At 36.2% G+C, this 13,469-nt stretch overlaps 1 protein-coding gene across 3 annotated transcripts in view; it reads right to left on the reverse strand.

The window, feature by feature from the left end:
* The window catches only part of GUCY1A2 (guanylate cyclase 1 soluble subunit alpha 2), a 331,514-nt gene that overhangs the window by 38,416 nt on the left and 279,629 nt on the right, over nt 1-13,469 (reverse strand). For 2 of the 3 annotated variants that reach the window (XM_047877979.1, XM_047877981.1), the window contains exon 7: nt 7,210-7,364. In XM_047877979.1, coding sequence (XP_047733935.1) covers nt 7,210-7,364 — 155 coding nt within the window. The remainder of the gene's footprint in view (nt 1-7,209; nt 7,365-13,469) is intronic. The other variant, XM_047877980.1, reaches the window with a different exon arrangement.

Raw genomic sequence — 13,469 nt, forward strand, 5'->3', positions numbered from 1 at the left:
AACCACCCCCCCCCCCCCCCGCCCCACATTCACCACCCAATAGTACACCAACAGCAGGCAAAGCTAGTCTTGCAACAGGCTGGGATAGAGACAATCATGGCTCAGCCAAAATGGGATGTGCATGCAGCCCACAGAGGGGACATTCCTGGAGCAAATGGTTCTGGTGATCAGGGGGACATTACTATAGGACACCACATGCCCTCTTCTACACAAGGCCGCTACTTTAAAGACCAGGAGACACGGCTGACATAATACATAGAAACAAACACAAAGAGTCGTGCAAAATGAGATGAAGGAATAGGTACCAGATGAAAGAACAAGATACTATCATTAAAATAAACTAGATGAAACAGAGATAAGCAATATGCCTGATAAAGAATTCAAAGCAATGGTCATAAAGATATTCAGTGGATTTTGGAAAAGAGTGGATGAAATAAGTGAGAATTTCAACAAGAAGAAAATAGAAAAAATAACCTCTCAGAGATAAGGAATTCAATTAATAAAATAAAAAATACACTATAGAGAATCAGCAGCAGATGAGAGGATGCAGAAAAATGGATGAGCAATCTGGAAGAGAATGTAATGGGAAACATCCAAGCTGAACAGCAAAAAGAAAAAAAATAACAATAAATGAGAAAAGGTTAAAGGAACTCAACAACATCAAGTGTAATAACATTCATGGTATAGGGATTTCAGAAGGAGAATAGATAAAGGAAAAAAAACTTATTAGAAGAAATAATAGCTGAAAACTTCCTGAACCTGGCGAAGGAAACAGACATCCAGGTCCAGGAAGCACAAAGATCCCAGGAGGCCCACAAAATGACAAATAATGATTAAAAGAGTAATAAGTAATGATAAAGAGAAAATATTAACAGATGCCATAAAAAAAAAGTTTCCATACAAGTGTAATTCCCTAAAGCCATCAGCTGACTTGTCAGCAGAAACTTTGCAGGCCAGAAGGGAGTGCCATGATATATACAAAGTGCTAAAAGAAAACAAACAAACAAAACAAAACAAAACTACACTAAGAATACTTGATCCAGCAAGGCTATCATTCAGAACAGAAGGAAAGATAATTTCCCAAACAAAAGTGAAAGGATTCATCACCTTTAAACCAGCCTTATATAAAGTTTTAAAGAGAATTCCTTAAGTGTAAAGGAAAGGATATAATTAGAAATAAGAAAATTATGAAAGGGAAAATTTTGAGATGTAAAGCAAACATATGGTAAAAAATAGATTTAGCACTTAATAAAGTCAGTATGGAGGTTAAAACACAAAAGTGGTAAAAATCAATTGTATCTACAAAAATTAGTCAAATACACAAAACAAAAAGATGTAAAATGTGACATCATATACATAAAACATGGAGGGTGAGTAAAAATTTAGCACTTACAGTGTGTTTGAACTTAAGAAACTATCACCTTAATATAGACTGCTAGATACTTAAGAAGTTACAATGAACACAGCAGTGTGTGGGTGGCTCAGTTGGTTAAACATCTGACTTCGGCTCAGGTCATGATCTTATAGTTCATGGGTTTGAGCCTTCTGTCAGGCTCTGTGCTGACAGCTCAGAACCTGGGGCCCGCCTGAGATTCTGGGTCTCCCTCTCTCTCTGCCCCTCCCCCACTTGCACCCTGTCTCTTTCTCTATCTGTCTCAAAAATAAACATTAAAAAACATTCAAAAAAGAAGTTATATGTGAACACAATGGTAACAACAAATCAAAAACCTATAACAGTTACAGAAAAAAATAGAAAGTCTAGGGGCGCTTGGGTGGCTCACTCAGTTGAGCTTCCGACTTCAGCTCAGGTCACGATCTCGCGGTTTGTGAGTTCAAGCCCCGTGTCGGGCTCTGTGCTGACAGCTTAGAGCCTGGAGCCTGCTTTGGACTCTGTGTCTCCCTCTTTCTCTGCCCCTCCCTCACTCACACTCTGTCTCTCTCTCTCTCTCCTTCAAAAATAAATAAACATTAAAAAAAATTTTTTTTAAATAGAAAGTCAAGCATAACACTATGCAAAGCCATCAAACCACAAGGGAAAAGATCAAGAGAAGAAGAAACAGGGAAGAACTATAAAACAAACAAAAAACAAGTATATACCTACTAATCATTACTTTAAATGTAAATGGTCTTAATATTCCAATCAAAACATATCGGATGACTGAATGGATTAAAAAAAAAATAAGACCCATCTATATGCAGCCTACAGCTATCTCACTTCAAACCTGTAAACACATACAGACTAAAGGTGAAGAGATAAAAAACATATACCATGCAAATGAAATTGCACAAAGGGCCAGTGTAGCAATTCTCATATCAAAATAGGCTTTAAAACAAAGACTGTAGAGCAAGAGATAATGAAGCACTATATGATGATAAATGGAACAACACATCAAGAGGATATAATAATTGTAAATATCTATTCACACAACATAGGAACACCAAAATACATAAAGCAAATATTAACAGATATAAGCAGAAACTGATAGTAATACAATAGTAGTAGGGGGCTTTAACACCCCACTTACATCAATGGATAGATCATCCAGATAAATATCAACAAGAAAACAGTGGCTTTGAAACACACATTCTATCAGATGAAGCTGACAAATATACAGAACATTCCATCCCCCAACAGCAGAATACATATTCTTTTTAGGTGCACATGGAATCTCCAGGATACAACAGATGATAGGCCATAAAGTAAGTCTCAGTAAATATAAGAATATTGAGCTCATATCAAGTATGTTTTCCAACCACAGCAATATGATACTAGAAATCAATTATAAGAAAAAAAATCTGGAAGAAGCACACCAGCATGTGGTGGAGGAGAAACAAAATGCTACTCAACAATGAATGGGTCAACCAAGAAATCAAAGAGGAAATCAACAAACACCTGGAGACAAATGAAAATGAAAACACAACAGTCCAACACCTTGGCATACAGCAAAAGCAGTAAGATGGAATTTTATAGTAATCAGGCCTACTTCAAGAAATAAGAAAATTTTCAAAGAACCTAACCTTACACCTAAAGAAACTAAGAAGAAAAGAAAGGACAAACAAACCCAAGGTTAGAAGAAGAAAAGAAATAATAAACACCAGAGCAGAAAATAACAAAATAGAGACTAAAAGAACAATTGAAAAGATCAATGAGACCAAGAGTCAATTTTCTAAAAAAATAAAATTGAGGGGCGCCTGGGTGGCACAGTCGGTTAAGCGTCCGACTTCAGCCAGGTCACGATCTCGCGGTCCGTGAGTTCGAGCCCCGCGTCGGGCTCTGGGCTGATGGCTCAGAGCCTGGAGCCTGTTTCTGATTCTGTGTCTCCCTCTCTCTCTGCCCCTCCCCCGTTCATGCTCTGTCTCTCTCTGTCCCAAAAATACATAAACGTTGAAAAAAAAAAAAAAAAAAAAAAGAATGGAAGATCTCCATTCTTATAAAAAAAAAAAAAAAATAAAATTGATAACACTTTAGCCAAATTCATCAAGAAAAAATGAGAGAGGTTTCAAATAAAATCATAAATGAAGGAGAAGAAATAGCAACTGACACCAGAGAAATACAAAGGATAAGAGCATATTATGAAAAATGATATGCCAACATAGTGGACAATTTAGTCAAATGGATAAATTACAGAAACATAGAACCTTCCAAAACTGTATTGGGAAGAAATAGAAAATGTGAACTGAGTAATTACTAGTAATGAAATTGAATTAGTAATCAACCAACTTCCTAATCCATCATACAAGGCCAGCATTAGTGTGACACCAAAACCAGACCAAAAACCTAACAACAACAACAAAAATGCAAAACAAACAAACAAATACAGGCCAACATATATGATGAACATAGTGGTAAAAATCCTCAAAAGACTGGTAAGCCTAATTCAACAATATATTAATCAGTGACCATGATCAAGTAGGGTTTTATTCTAGGGATGTAAGGGTGTTTCAGTATGTGCAAGTCAATCAGTGTGACACATCACATTAACAAGAGAAAGGGTAAAAACCGTGTGTAAAGATATGCAGATATAGTATTTGATACTTTCAACATCCTTTTCTGATAAAAACTCAGTGAAGCATCTCAACATAATAAAGACTGTACACAGCAAATCCATAGCTAACATCATATTCAATAGTGAAAAACTGGGAGCCTTTCCTCTAACATTAAGAACAAAATATGGGTTCCACTCCTCCCACTTTAATTCAGTGGAGTTCTGGAACTCCCAGCCATCATAATAAGACAAGAAAAAGAAATGAAAAGCATCCAAATTGCTAAGGAAGCAGTAAAATTGTCACTCTTTATAGATGACATGTTACTATATATAGAAAACCCTAAAGGCACCAACAAAAAACTATTACAAGTGATAAATGAATTCAGTCAAGTTGCAGGATACAAAATCAATATAAAGTATGTGTTGCATTTCTATACAGAAATGTAAAAGTAGCAGAAAGAAAATTTAAGGACACAATCCAATTTACAGTTGCGCCGAAAGGATATAATAATTAATCAAGGAGGTGAAAGACCTAATCTCTGAAAACTATAAAACATTGATGAAAGAAACTGAAGATGAAACAACAAACATAAAAGTATAGCACGCTCATGGATTTAAAGAATTAGTATTGGTAAAATGTCCATATTACCCAAAGCAATATATAGATTAAATGCAATCTCTTTCTAAATACCAACAGCATTTATCACAGAACTAGAACAAATAAAATTTTTAAAGAACCACAAAAGTTCTCAAATAGCCAAAGCCATCTTGAAAGAGAACAAAACTAGAGGTATCACAATCTCAGATTTCAAGATATATTGCAGACCAATAGTAATAAAAACAGGATGTACTGGCATCAAAAGAGACACACAGATCAATGGAACAGGATAAAGAGCCCAGAAATAACCTACTCATATATGGTTGATTAACCTACAATAGAGGAGCAAGAATATATAATGGGGAAAAGACAGTATTTTCAAAAAATGTTTTTGAGGAATCTGGTAGCTACATGCAAAAGGATGAAATTGGACAATTTCCTACACCCAATACAAAAGTAATCTCAAAATGGATTAAAGGCCTACATATGAGAACTGAAACTCCTACAAGAAAACATAGGCAGCAATCTCTTTGACATCAGCCTTAGCAATGTTTCTCTAAGTATGTCTCCTGAAGCAAGGAAAACAAAAGTGAAAATAAACTTTGACTACACCAAAATAAAAAGCTTTTGTACAGCAAAGGAAACAATGAAGTGGCAAAATGAAAGCAAAATAAAAAGGCAAAGGCAACTTACTGAATAGAAGAAAATATTTGCAAATGATCTATCTGATAAAGGGTTAATATCCAAAATAGATAAAGAACTTATACAACTCAACATCAAATAACAATCTGATTAAAAATGGGCAGAGGATCTGAATAGACACGCAGATGGCCAACAGATACATGCAAAGATGCTCAACATCACTCATCATCAGGAAAAAGACAACAACAACAACAACAACAAAAACCAACACCCCCCCCCAAACAACAACAAAACAAATAATGAGACATCACTTCACACCAGTCAGAATGGCTAGTATCAAAAGGACAAGAAAAAACACATGTTGGAAAAGATGTGGAGAAAAGGGAACCCTTGTGCAATGCTGGTGGGAATGTAAAACGGTGCAGCCACTCTGTAAGATAGTGTGGAGTTTCCTAAAAATATTAAAAACAGAAGTACCATATGATCCAGTAATTCCACTACTGGGTATTTACCCAAAGAAAAAGAAAAGACTAATTCAAAAAGACATATGCACCCCTATATTTACTGCAGCATTATTTACAACAGCTAAAATATGGAAGCAACCTAAAGTGTCCATCAAGCGATGAATGGATAAGTATGTGGTATACATATACAGTAGAATATTATTCAGCCATTAAAAAACAATGTGCTTTTGCCATTTGCAATAACATTAATGGACCTAGAGTGTATGACACTAAATGAAACAAGTCAGACAGGGAAGGACAAATACCGTAGGATTTCACTTGTATGTTGAATCTAAAAAGCAAGCAAACAAAAAAAAGAGACAAACTAACTGATGTTTAAATACAGAGACCAAACTGGTGGTTGCCAGAAGGAAGGTGGATGGAGGAATAGATAGATAGGTAAAATAGATAAAGAAGATTAAGAAGGATTAAACTTCCAATGTGAAATAAATAAGTCACAGAGATGAAAACTACAGCAGAGGGAATATAGTCAATAATACTATAAAAACATTTTATGAAGACTTATGTTGACTACACTTATCATGTGAACACTGAGGAATGTATAGAATTGTCAAAGCAATATGTTACACATTTGAAACTGAAGTATATTAATTATACTTCAGTAAACAATAAATAATAAAATAAAGGAGACTCAATGGCCACTATTTCCACTCTACAGTTTTACAATACGATTTCCTAGTTATCCAAATCATGGCACTAAATTAGTTTGCACACAGATGCCTAGTGTAAATCCAAAGTCTAACATGTAGGAGATAGTCATGTGTTCTTACTCTAGAGAAGTCCACCCTATCAATGCATTTTTCAATAATTCAATAAATATTTATACAGTGATTATGTGCCAAAAATGTTTTGTAAGTTCTGGGAAGATAATGATGAGCTGAAGCAGAGATCATCCCTGTCCCTGTGGAGTTTAGTATCTAGTGGGTGAGGGGACATCTACCAGGCACAAAATACAGATACGTTCAGCTGTCAGCTGTATGTATCGAGTTAACAAATATGACCTTTAAGAATAAATAGAGTTTGCAGTTTCACTCTGTGCCCAGTATATATTTATCTTTAGAGAGTTTTTATCTTAATTATTCCAAAGAATAAATGTAGACAAAATGTCTTTTCTATCTCATTCCTTTGGCTTTTATAAATACTGAGGAACATTTTGGAAATGTGAAGACTTCTTGTGTGATGCAGCCACTTAACATTTGTTCTCTTGTCAGAAGGACAATGACTGTGGAAAATGACAAACCTGTGTTTCCTCTCAGCCAAGTCAGGCTCTTCATGCTTGCTCATGATGCAAATAAACGTTTGTGTCACAGTTGCTATCTTTCAGACTGGGTGCATCTATTCATATTACCTCAGAGAATGAAAGGATCAAACACAAAAAATACAGCATCTCACAAATGACAGGATATCGGCTCAAGGCAATGTCAACAACAGGAGGAGGTGGAGGCCAGAGAATACTTACTGGTAAGTGGTAGGGCTGACGTTGATGCGCCGAGGGTGACTTCCTGATTCGAATTTGCTTGCCAGAGTGACATTATTTCCAAACAGGCAATATCGTGGCATTCTTACCCCAACAACTCCAGCGAGCACAGAACCTGAGTGGATGCCTATCCTCATCTAAAAGAAAAAGAAAGAAAAATGAAAAGGATATATTTATGTTTTTCTTTTGGTATGCAATTCTTTTAAGGAGGGGTACTACTGCTAATTATGTAAACCACTGAACTAGGATCTCCTCAAAGACAGAAAGTTGGTCTTGGTCATTTTTGTGAGCCTGGTATCTGGACCATTATAGTGGCAGTGAACATGAATACTATGGAATAAATAATAAATTACAGGAAAAAATTGTATTTAATTAGCTACAGAAATCTGGTTATACTAAAGGTCAGATCACTTTTCATTTGTACACATTTTCTAATACATAAAAAACTTATTATTTGCCCTCCATTTACTCTCACATACAACCTTATTTTTTCCTTCATAAAATTAAGCACAATTATAAATTAAATATGTATATTTCTGTTTATTTTGTTTAAATGTTGGGTTGTCCTAGGAGAGAAGCATCCATATCTTTTTTCTTATTGCTGAATATTCAGTACTTAATATTATACCTAGAGCAAAGTAGGCCCTCAGTGGTAAGTAATAAATGTTGAATAAGTTGAAAATAAGTGATAAATGTTGAATAAGTTGAATAAGAGTGTCAAAACTCTCCAACATTGTATTAAAATGGAGTTATGGAGAATTTAACCCTTGCGCCAGTCAAGAAGTATCTATTGAAAATCCTGAAAAATAAATTAAGGGCTGTATATTTTACACTCTGTGAATCTGATAACTGTTAGTCTGTCCCATGCCTTGGAGGAGTCCTCAGTGTGAAGTCAATATAAACTTCAGTGTGATTACAGCAATGAAGTTGCATGTACATGGTCTACACCAAAATAGCTGAAGCTAATGTTGACCAAATGGGGAATGGGATCCTTAGTCCCAGGGGAATGTGGAAGAAAGGGAAGCAATCTGACCCCTAGGAGCTACTATGTAAGTAAAGTGTCACTCCTTCACTACCATGTCTCCTTCTGTCCCTATACTTGTGAGGGCAAAAAGTCATTCTGAGACTAACCTTTGTCATAAAACTGGAGACTCCTGCATACATCAACTATTGATAAGACAGGCTGAAATCATTGTGATATAGCTGCATCTCTTAATAACCTCTTCATCTAATTTTTAAAAAGTGATTCTAACATTTATTTTGAAATACAATACTAGTGAAAGAATATTTTTCTTTATTCTTTTTTTATATTTATATATAAAGAATAACTTTATATTTATAAATAATAAAAATTTTCCCTATTAGTGTGAACATACACCAGTATATATATAAACAGACTAACAGAAGAGGAAGTCGAGGAAGACTTCCATGTATATACAGGTGATTGATACATAATAGAGTTGGCATTTCAAATTAGTGAAAAAAGACGGCATTTCCATTAGGATGCTACAGATCAACTGTGTCTTCATGTTGAAAAAAAATTCCAAGTAAAGATCTTAATTTAAAAGGCACAACTTTACAGCTTTAAAAATAATTGTTTTAATTAAGGCAAAGGTCAATGTGCAGTATAAGTAATACTCTAAAATACAGAAATCCTAAAAAAGTATAGATTTTTATTAGTCTCTCAGTAACAGTTCCCAGGTGAGTGGCCCAGACTGTCAGGAAGCTCTGTTTGGTCAGGGACAGGTCTTATCATTGTGTTCCTCCTCATGCATCATCATATATTCCTTGTTGGAAAACCTGAAGCTGAGTCAGGAGCACTCCCATGTTCCAAGTCATGATGGGGCAAGATAGATAGTGCAAGCTCAAAGGAAGGGTCATGATGTTGCCATTGGGTAGATCCGGACTTACATTTTCTATCAATTTCCTTCTGCCTAAAAGATTTCTTCAAATATGTTTTTAACTGTAGGTCCACTGATGATGAATTCTTTCAGCTTTTGTATGTTTGGAAAGGTTTTCATTTTGTCTTCATATCCAGGTATTTTTGTTGAGTATGGAATTCTAGGTTGACAGCTTTTTCTTTCCTTTTAGTGCTTTAGTGATGTTGTTCCATCATCTCCTCCTGTATATTGTTTCCTATGAGAACACTGCTGTCGTGCTTATATTAACTCCTTCATATGTACTAGATCTCTTTCTGTCTTTTTCTAGTTTTGCAAAATTTATTTAAATAATTTTTTAATTAATAAACATATTTTTTTTTGAGAGAGAGACAGAGACTGCACAAGTTAGTGAGGGGCAGAAAGAGAGAATCCCACAATGTGCAGAATGAGAGGGAGAGAAAGGGACAGAGAGTGTAGAGCCCAAGCTCACCTGAAGCAGGGCTCAAGATCACCCAATGTAGGGCTCAAACTCATGAACTATGAGATCATGACCTAAGCCAAAGTCAGGTGCATAACCAAGTAAGCCACCCAGGCACCCCCTGAAGAATTTAGTTATGATTTTCCTTGATGTTTTCTTCATGCTTCTTGTGTTTGGGATTTGTTGAGTTTCTTGAATCTGTGAGTTTGTAGTTTTCTTCATGTTAGGAAAAACTTCAGCTATTTCTTCTTCAGATATGTTTTCTATACACCCCTCTATCCCAGTAACTCCAATTATATGCATATTGGGATACTTGAAGTATTTCCAAGGAAGACAAATAATTTAATCATTTACTTTTTCTGTTTATTTTGGATAACTTCTATTATAACGTCTTCAGATTTATTAATCTCTTCCTTTGTAATGTCTAATCTTTTGCTAACCCCATCCACTGCATGTTTAATCTCAGACATTGTGATTTTCCTCTCGAGAAGTTCAATTTGGGATTTTTCTTTTTCAGGCATCAAATTAATTTTTGGACACATGGAATTTAGTTTAAAAAACTATTTTAAAACTCTTGTCTGCTAATACTAACATATATTAGTCTATTTCAGTTTTGATTGGTCTTTTTCATCATTATGGGTAATATTTTTCAGCTTTGCTGCAAGCTAGTAATTTTTGGTTGAATGTTCAGTATCACAAATTTGACTTTGTTGAGTGGGGATATTTTTTAGATCCTTGTACATATTCTTGAGTTCTGTCTATGGATGTAGTCAAGTTCCTTGGAAACAATTCAGTCTTTTCAAGTCTTGCTTTTTAGGAATTGTTAGGCAAGTCTTGAGCAGTATTTCATGTAGGGCTAATTATTCTCCACTACTGAGGCAAGAACAACCAGAGTACTGTACCCAGTGCCCATGATTTATGAGGTTCTCAGGTCTTCCCGATGGGAACAGGCAATTTTTTCCAGGTCCTTTGTGAGGGCCAGGAACTTTTTCCTCTAGTCCTTCCAGGTGTTTTTCCCTGTTGAGCCAAGGGAATCTTCTCACATAGAAACAATAATCAATGTTGTGCAGAACATATAGGGAGCTCCTTGGAAGAATGCTGGTGGTCTTTGTGCAACTCTCTCCTTACTGGTTCCCTGTGACCTCCAGCTTCCTTGGTCTCCCCAGTTTGAGCTCCACCACTCTGACTGCAGGGATTTGTTTGATGCCTCCTGATTTGCTTCTCCTTGCACCACAGTCTGGATGTTCCCAAAGCAACATACCAGGGAAATCCTGTGTCTCATCTTATTTGTTTCCTATCTCTCAGGGATCACTGTTTTCTATTGCCTAGTGGCCAGTGTCATAAAAACTGTTCTATTGTACCTTTTCCTCCAGATTTTTAATTGTTTAAGGTAGAAGTATAAATCCAGTCTGTTATTCCATTTTAAGTGGAAGCAGAAATAGATAGTACTTTAAAAAAATTGGCAACGTTTGTTCATTTCTGAGAGATAGAGACAGAGACAGAGTATGAGTGGGGAAGGACAGAGACAGAAGGAGACAGAATCTGAAGCAGGTCCCAGGCTATGAGTTGTCAGCACAGAGCCCAACGCGGGGCTCAAACTCACAGATGGCAAGACCAAGACCTGAGCCAAAGTCAGACACTTAACCGACTGAGCCACCCAGGTGCCCCATACTTTTTTTTTTTAAGAAACCTGTCTGAAAAATGTAAGCCTATTTTTTTCTTTTTCTTTTCTTTTTTTTTTTTGAGAGACAGAGAGAGGTGCTCACACAAGTAGGGGAAGGGCAGAGGAAGAGGAAGAGAATCCCAAGCAGGCTCTGTGCTGTCAGCATGGAGTCTGACATTGGGCTCCATCTCACAACCATGAAATCTTGACCTGAACCAAAATCAAGAGTCAGATGCTTAACTAACTGAACTACCCTACCCAGGTGCCCCATAGGCCTGGTTCTGATGAGCGATTATCTATTTGGATTTAAAAAGGTAAAGAAGAAGAAGGAAGAAGGAAGAAGAAGAAAGAAGAAAGAAGAAAGAAGGAAGAAGAAGAAGAAGAACAAGAACAAGAACAAGAACAAGAAGAACAAGAAGAAGAACAAGAACAAGAAGAACAAGAAGAAGAAGAAGGAAAAAGAAAAAGAAAACTGCTGAATGGCAATAGTCCTTTTAAACAAGATAATTATAAAGCACCTTCTCTAAAGTTAGAAAGCATTTTGCAATATTATTATATTTCTTTGGGTTTGCTTTTATGAGGCCTATTCATATTAAATTACTTTGTGTAATGAAGGCTTGCCTAAAAAACACCTCAGATGCTAAGATTGTCAGTTTGGACCTGTGATCACTGTATTGATCTTTTTATGCAAGAGGCAAGATACATATCACAGCCTCTTTACTCTGTGTGTTTTGTTTGAGAAAAAGACTCTATACCCACCACACACTACACAGAAGGCTTGTATAGTTCCACTGCTTCCTCCTGTCAAAAGACCTGAGGGTTTTTTAAATGAAATTATCAGAATTAGAATTATTATAACCTAAAAAATGCTAGCAATAAAAACCCTGATATCCTTGGACAGGGTGGATGGAGAAATGGTCATTTAAACAAACGATTATCTCTCAGAAGGCACAAAACATCATGCACAAAATATCACCAAACATGCACAAAAATATCAATAACCACACAAATATCACAAATTTGCTGTCATTGTGTCTATCATACAATGAAACAAAACTCAGAGAATTATTTAATTTTGGAAGGAGATACTATTGAGAAATTATAAACTGAATCATCAGCCTCTCTTGTTTTTTCATTTCTTTTTTTTTTTAAGTTTATTTATTTATTTTGAGAGAGAAAGAAAGAATCCCAAGCAAGCTCTGTACTGTCAGCACTGAATCCTGATGTAGGGCTTGAACTCATGAAATCATGACCTGAGCCAAAGTCAGATGCTTAACCAACTGAGCCACTCAGGCGCCCATCTTCTGCATTTCTTTTGACAACTTACTGAGATTTCCCAGAAATCGGGACGGATAGCAAGAAGTGTTGCCTATGTAAAGAAGGGAATGATTGCCTCACTCAGAATATGTCAGGAACATCGAGCAGTTAGACAAAATAGATACATTCAACTCTCAATGATGAATTTAGATTCCTTTCAGCAAGATTTAACATCATTTAAATAATTTAACCACTCAGAAACATTGGCATCCATCTGCCCAGTACGGCCTCACTAAAGAAGGTCATTTTGCACTAAACCAGTGGTTGTTAACGAGGAACATTTGTGCCCTTCAGTGAACATCTGACAATGTCTTGAGACAATTTTTTTTATTTTCACAACTGGGATGGGGAGCTGCTTCTATTCTTTTCATCTATTCAGTTGAGCTAGAGATGCCTAGGACAGCCTCCCCACAACAGAGAATTTTCCAGTCCAAAGTAGCAATGGTGCAGAATATGAGAAATGGTGCAGAATCTGCCCTACACAGGCTCCTGGCACCCTAGGTACTTAGTAGACCAGCACACACACGAAATAATAAATGCTTTAATCAGACCAAAGCCTTGATGCGTAACACTAGACTTCACTTTTTAGAGAACATTTATGAAAACAAATAGTGTTCGCCCTAGGGATTTATTGAAAAACACAGTGACTTTTGGATCTATCCTGAGGTTAGGTTACCTGTTACCCAATCTCCGCTATCTACCTGAAATGTGTGAAATACTGCAAAGCTCTGGGAAACATCAGAGTCCCCACTCCTCAAAAGATGCAGTTATTCTCCTAATACTTCACTGATTATTCATCTGCTGAGGCACATAAACAAGTGCATTTTAAGATAATATTTCTCCCACGGTGCCTAAAAATAGAAGGCTTATAGGGTTAGACCTCGGTTAGCCAAAACTGGTTTCA

The sequence above is a fragment of the Prionailurus viverrinus genome, chromosome D1 (genome assembly GCF_022837055.1).
Source record: "Prionailurus viverrinus isolate Anna chromosome D1, UM_Priviv_1.0, whole genome shotgun sequence".
Classification (NCBI taxonomy): domain Eukaryota; kingdom Metazoa; phylum Chordata; class Mammalia; order Carnivora; family Felidae; genus Prionailurus; species Prionailurus viverrinus.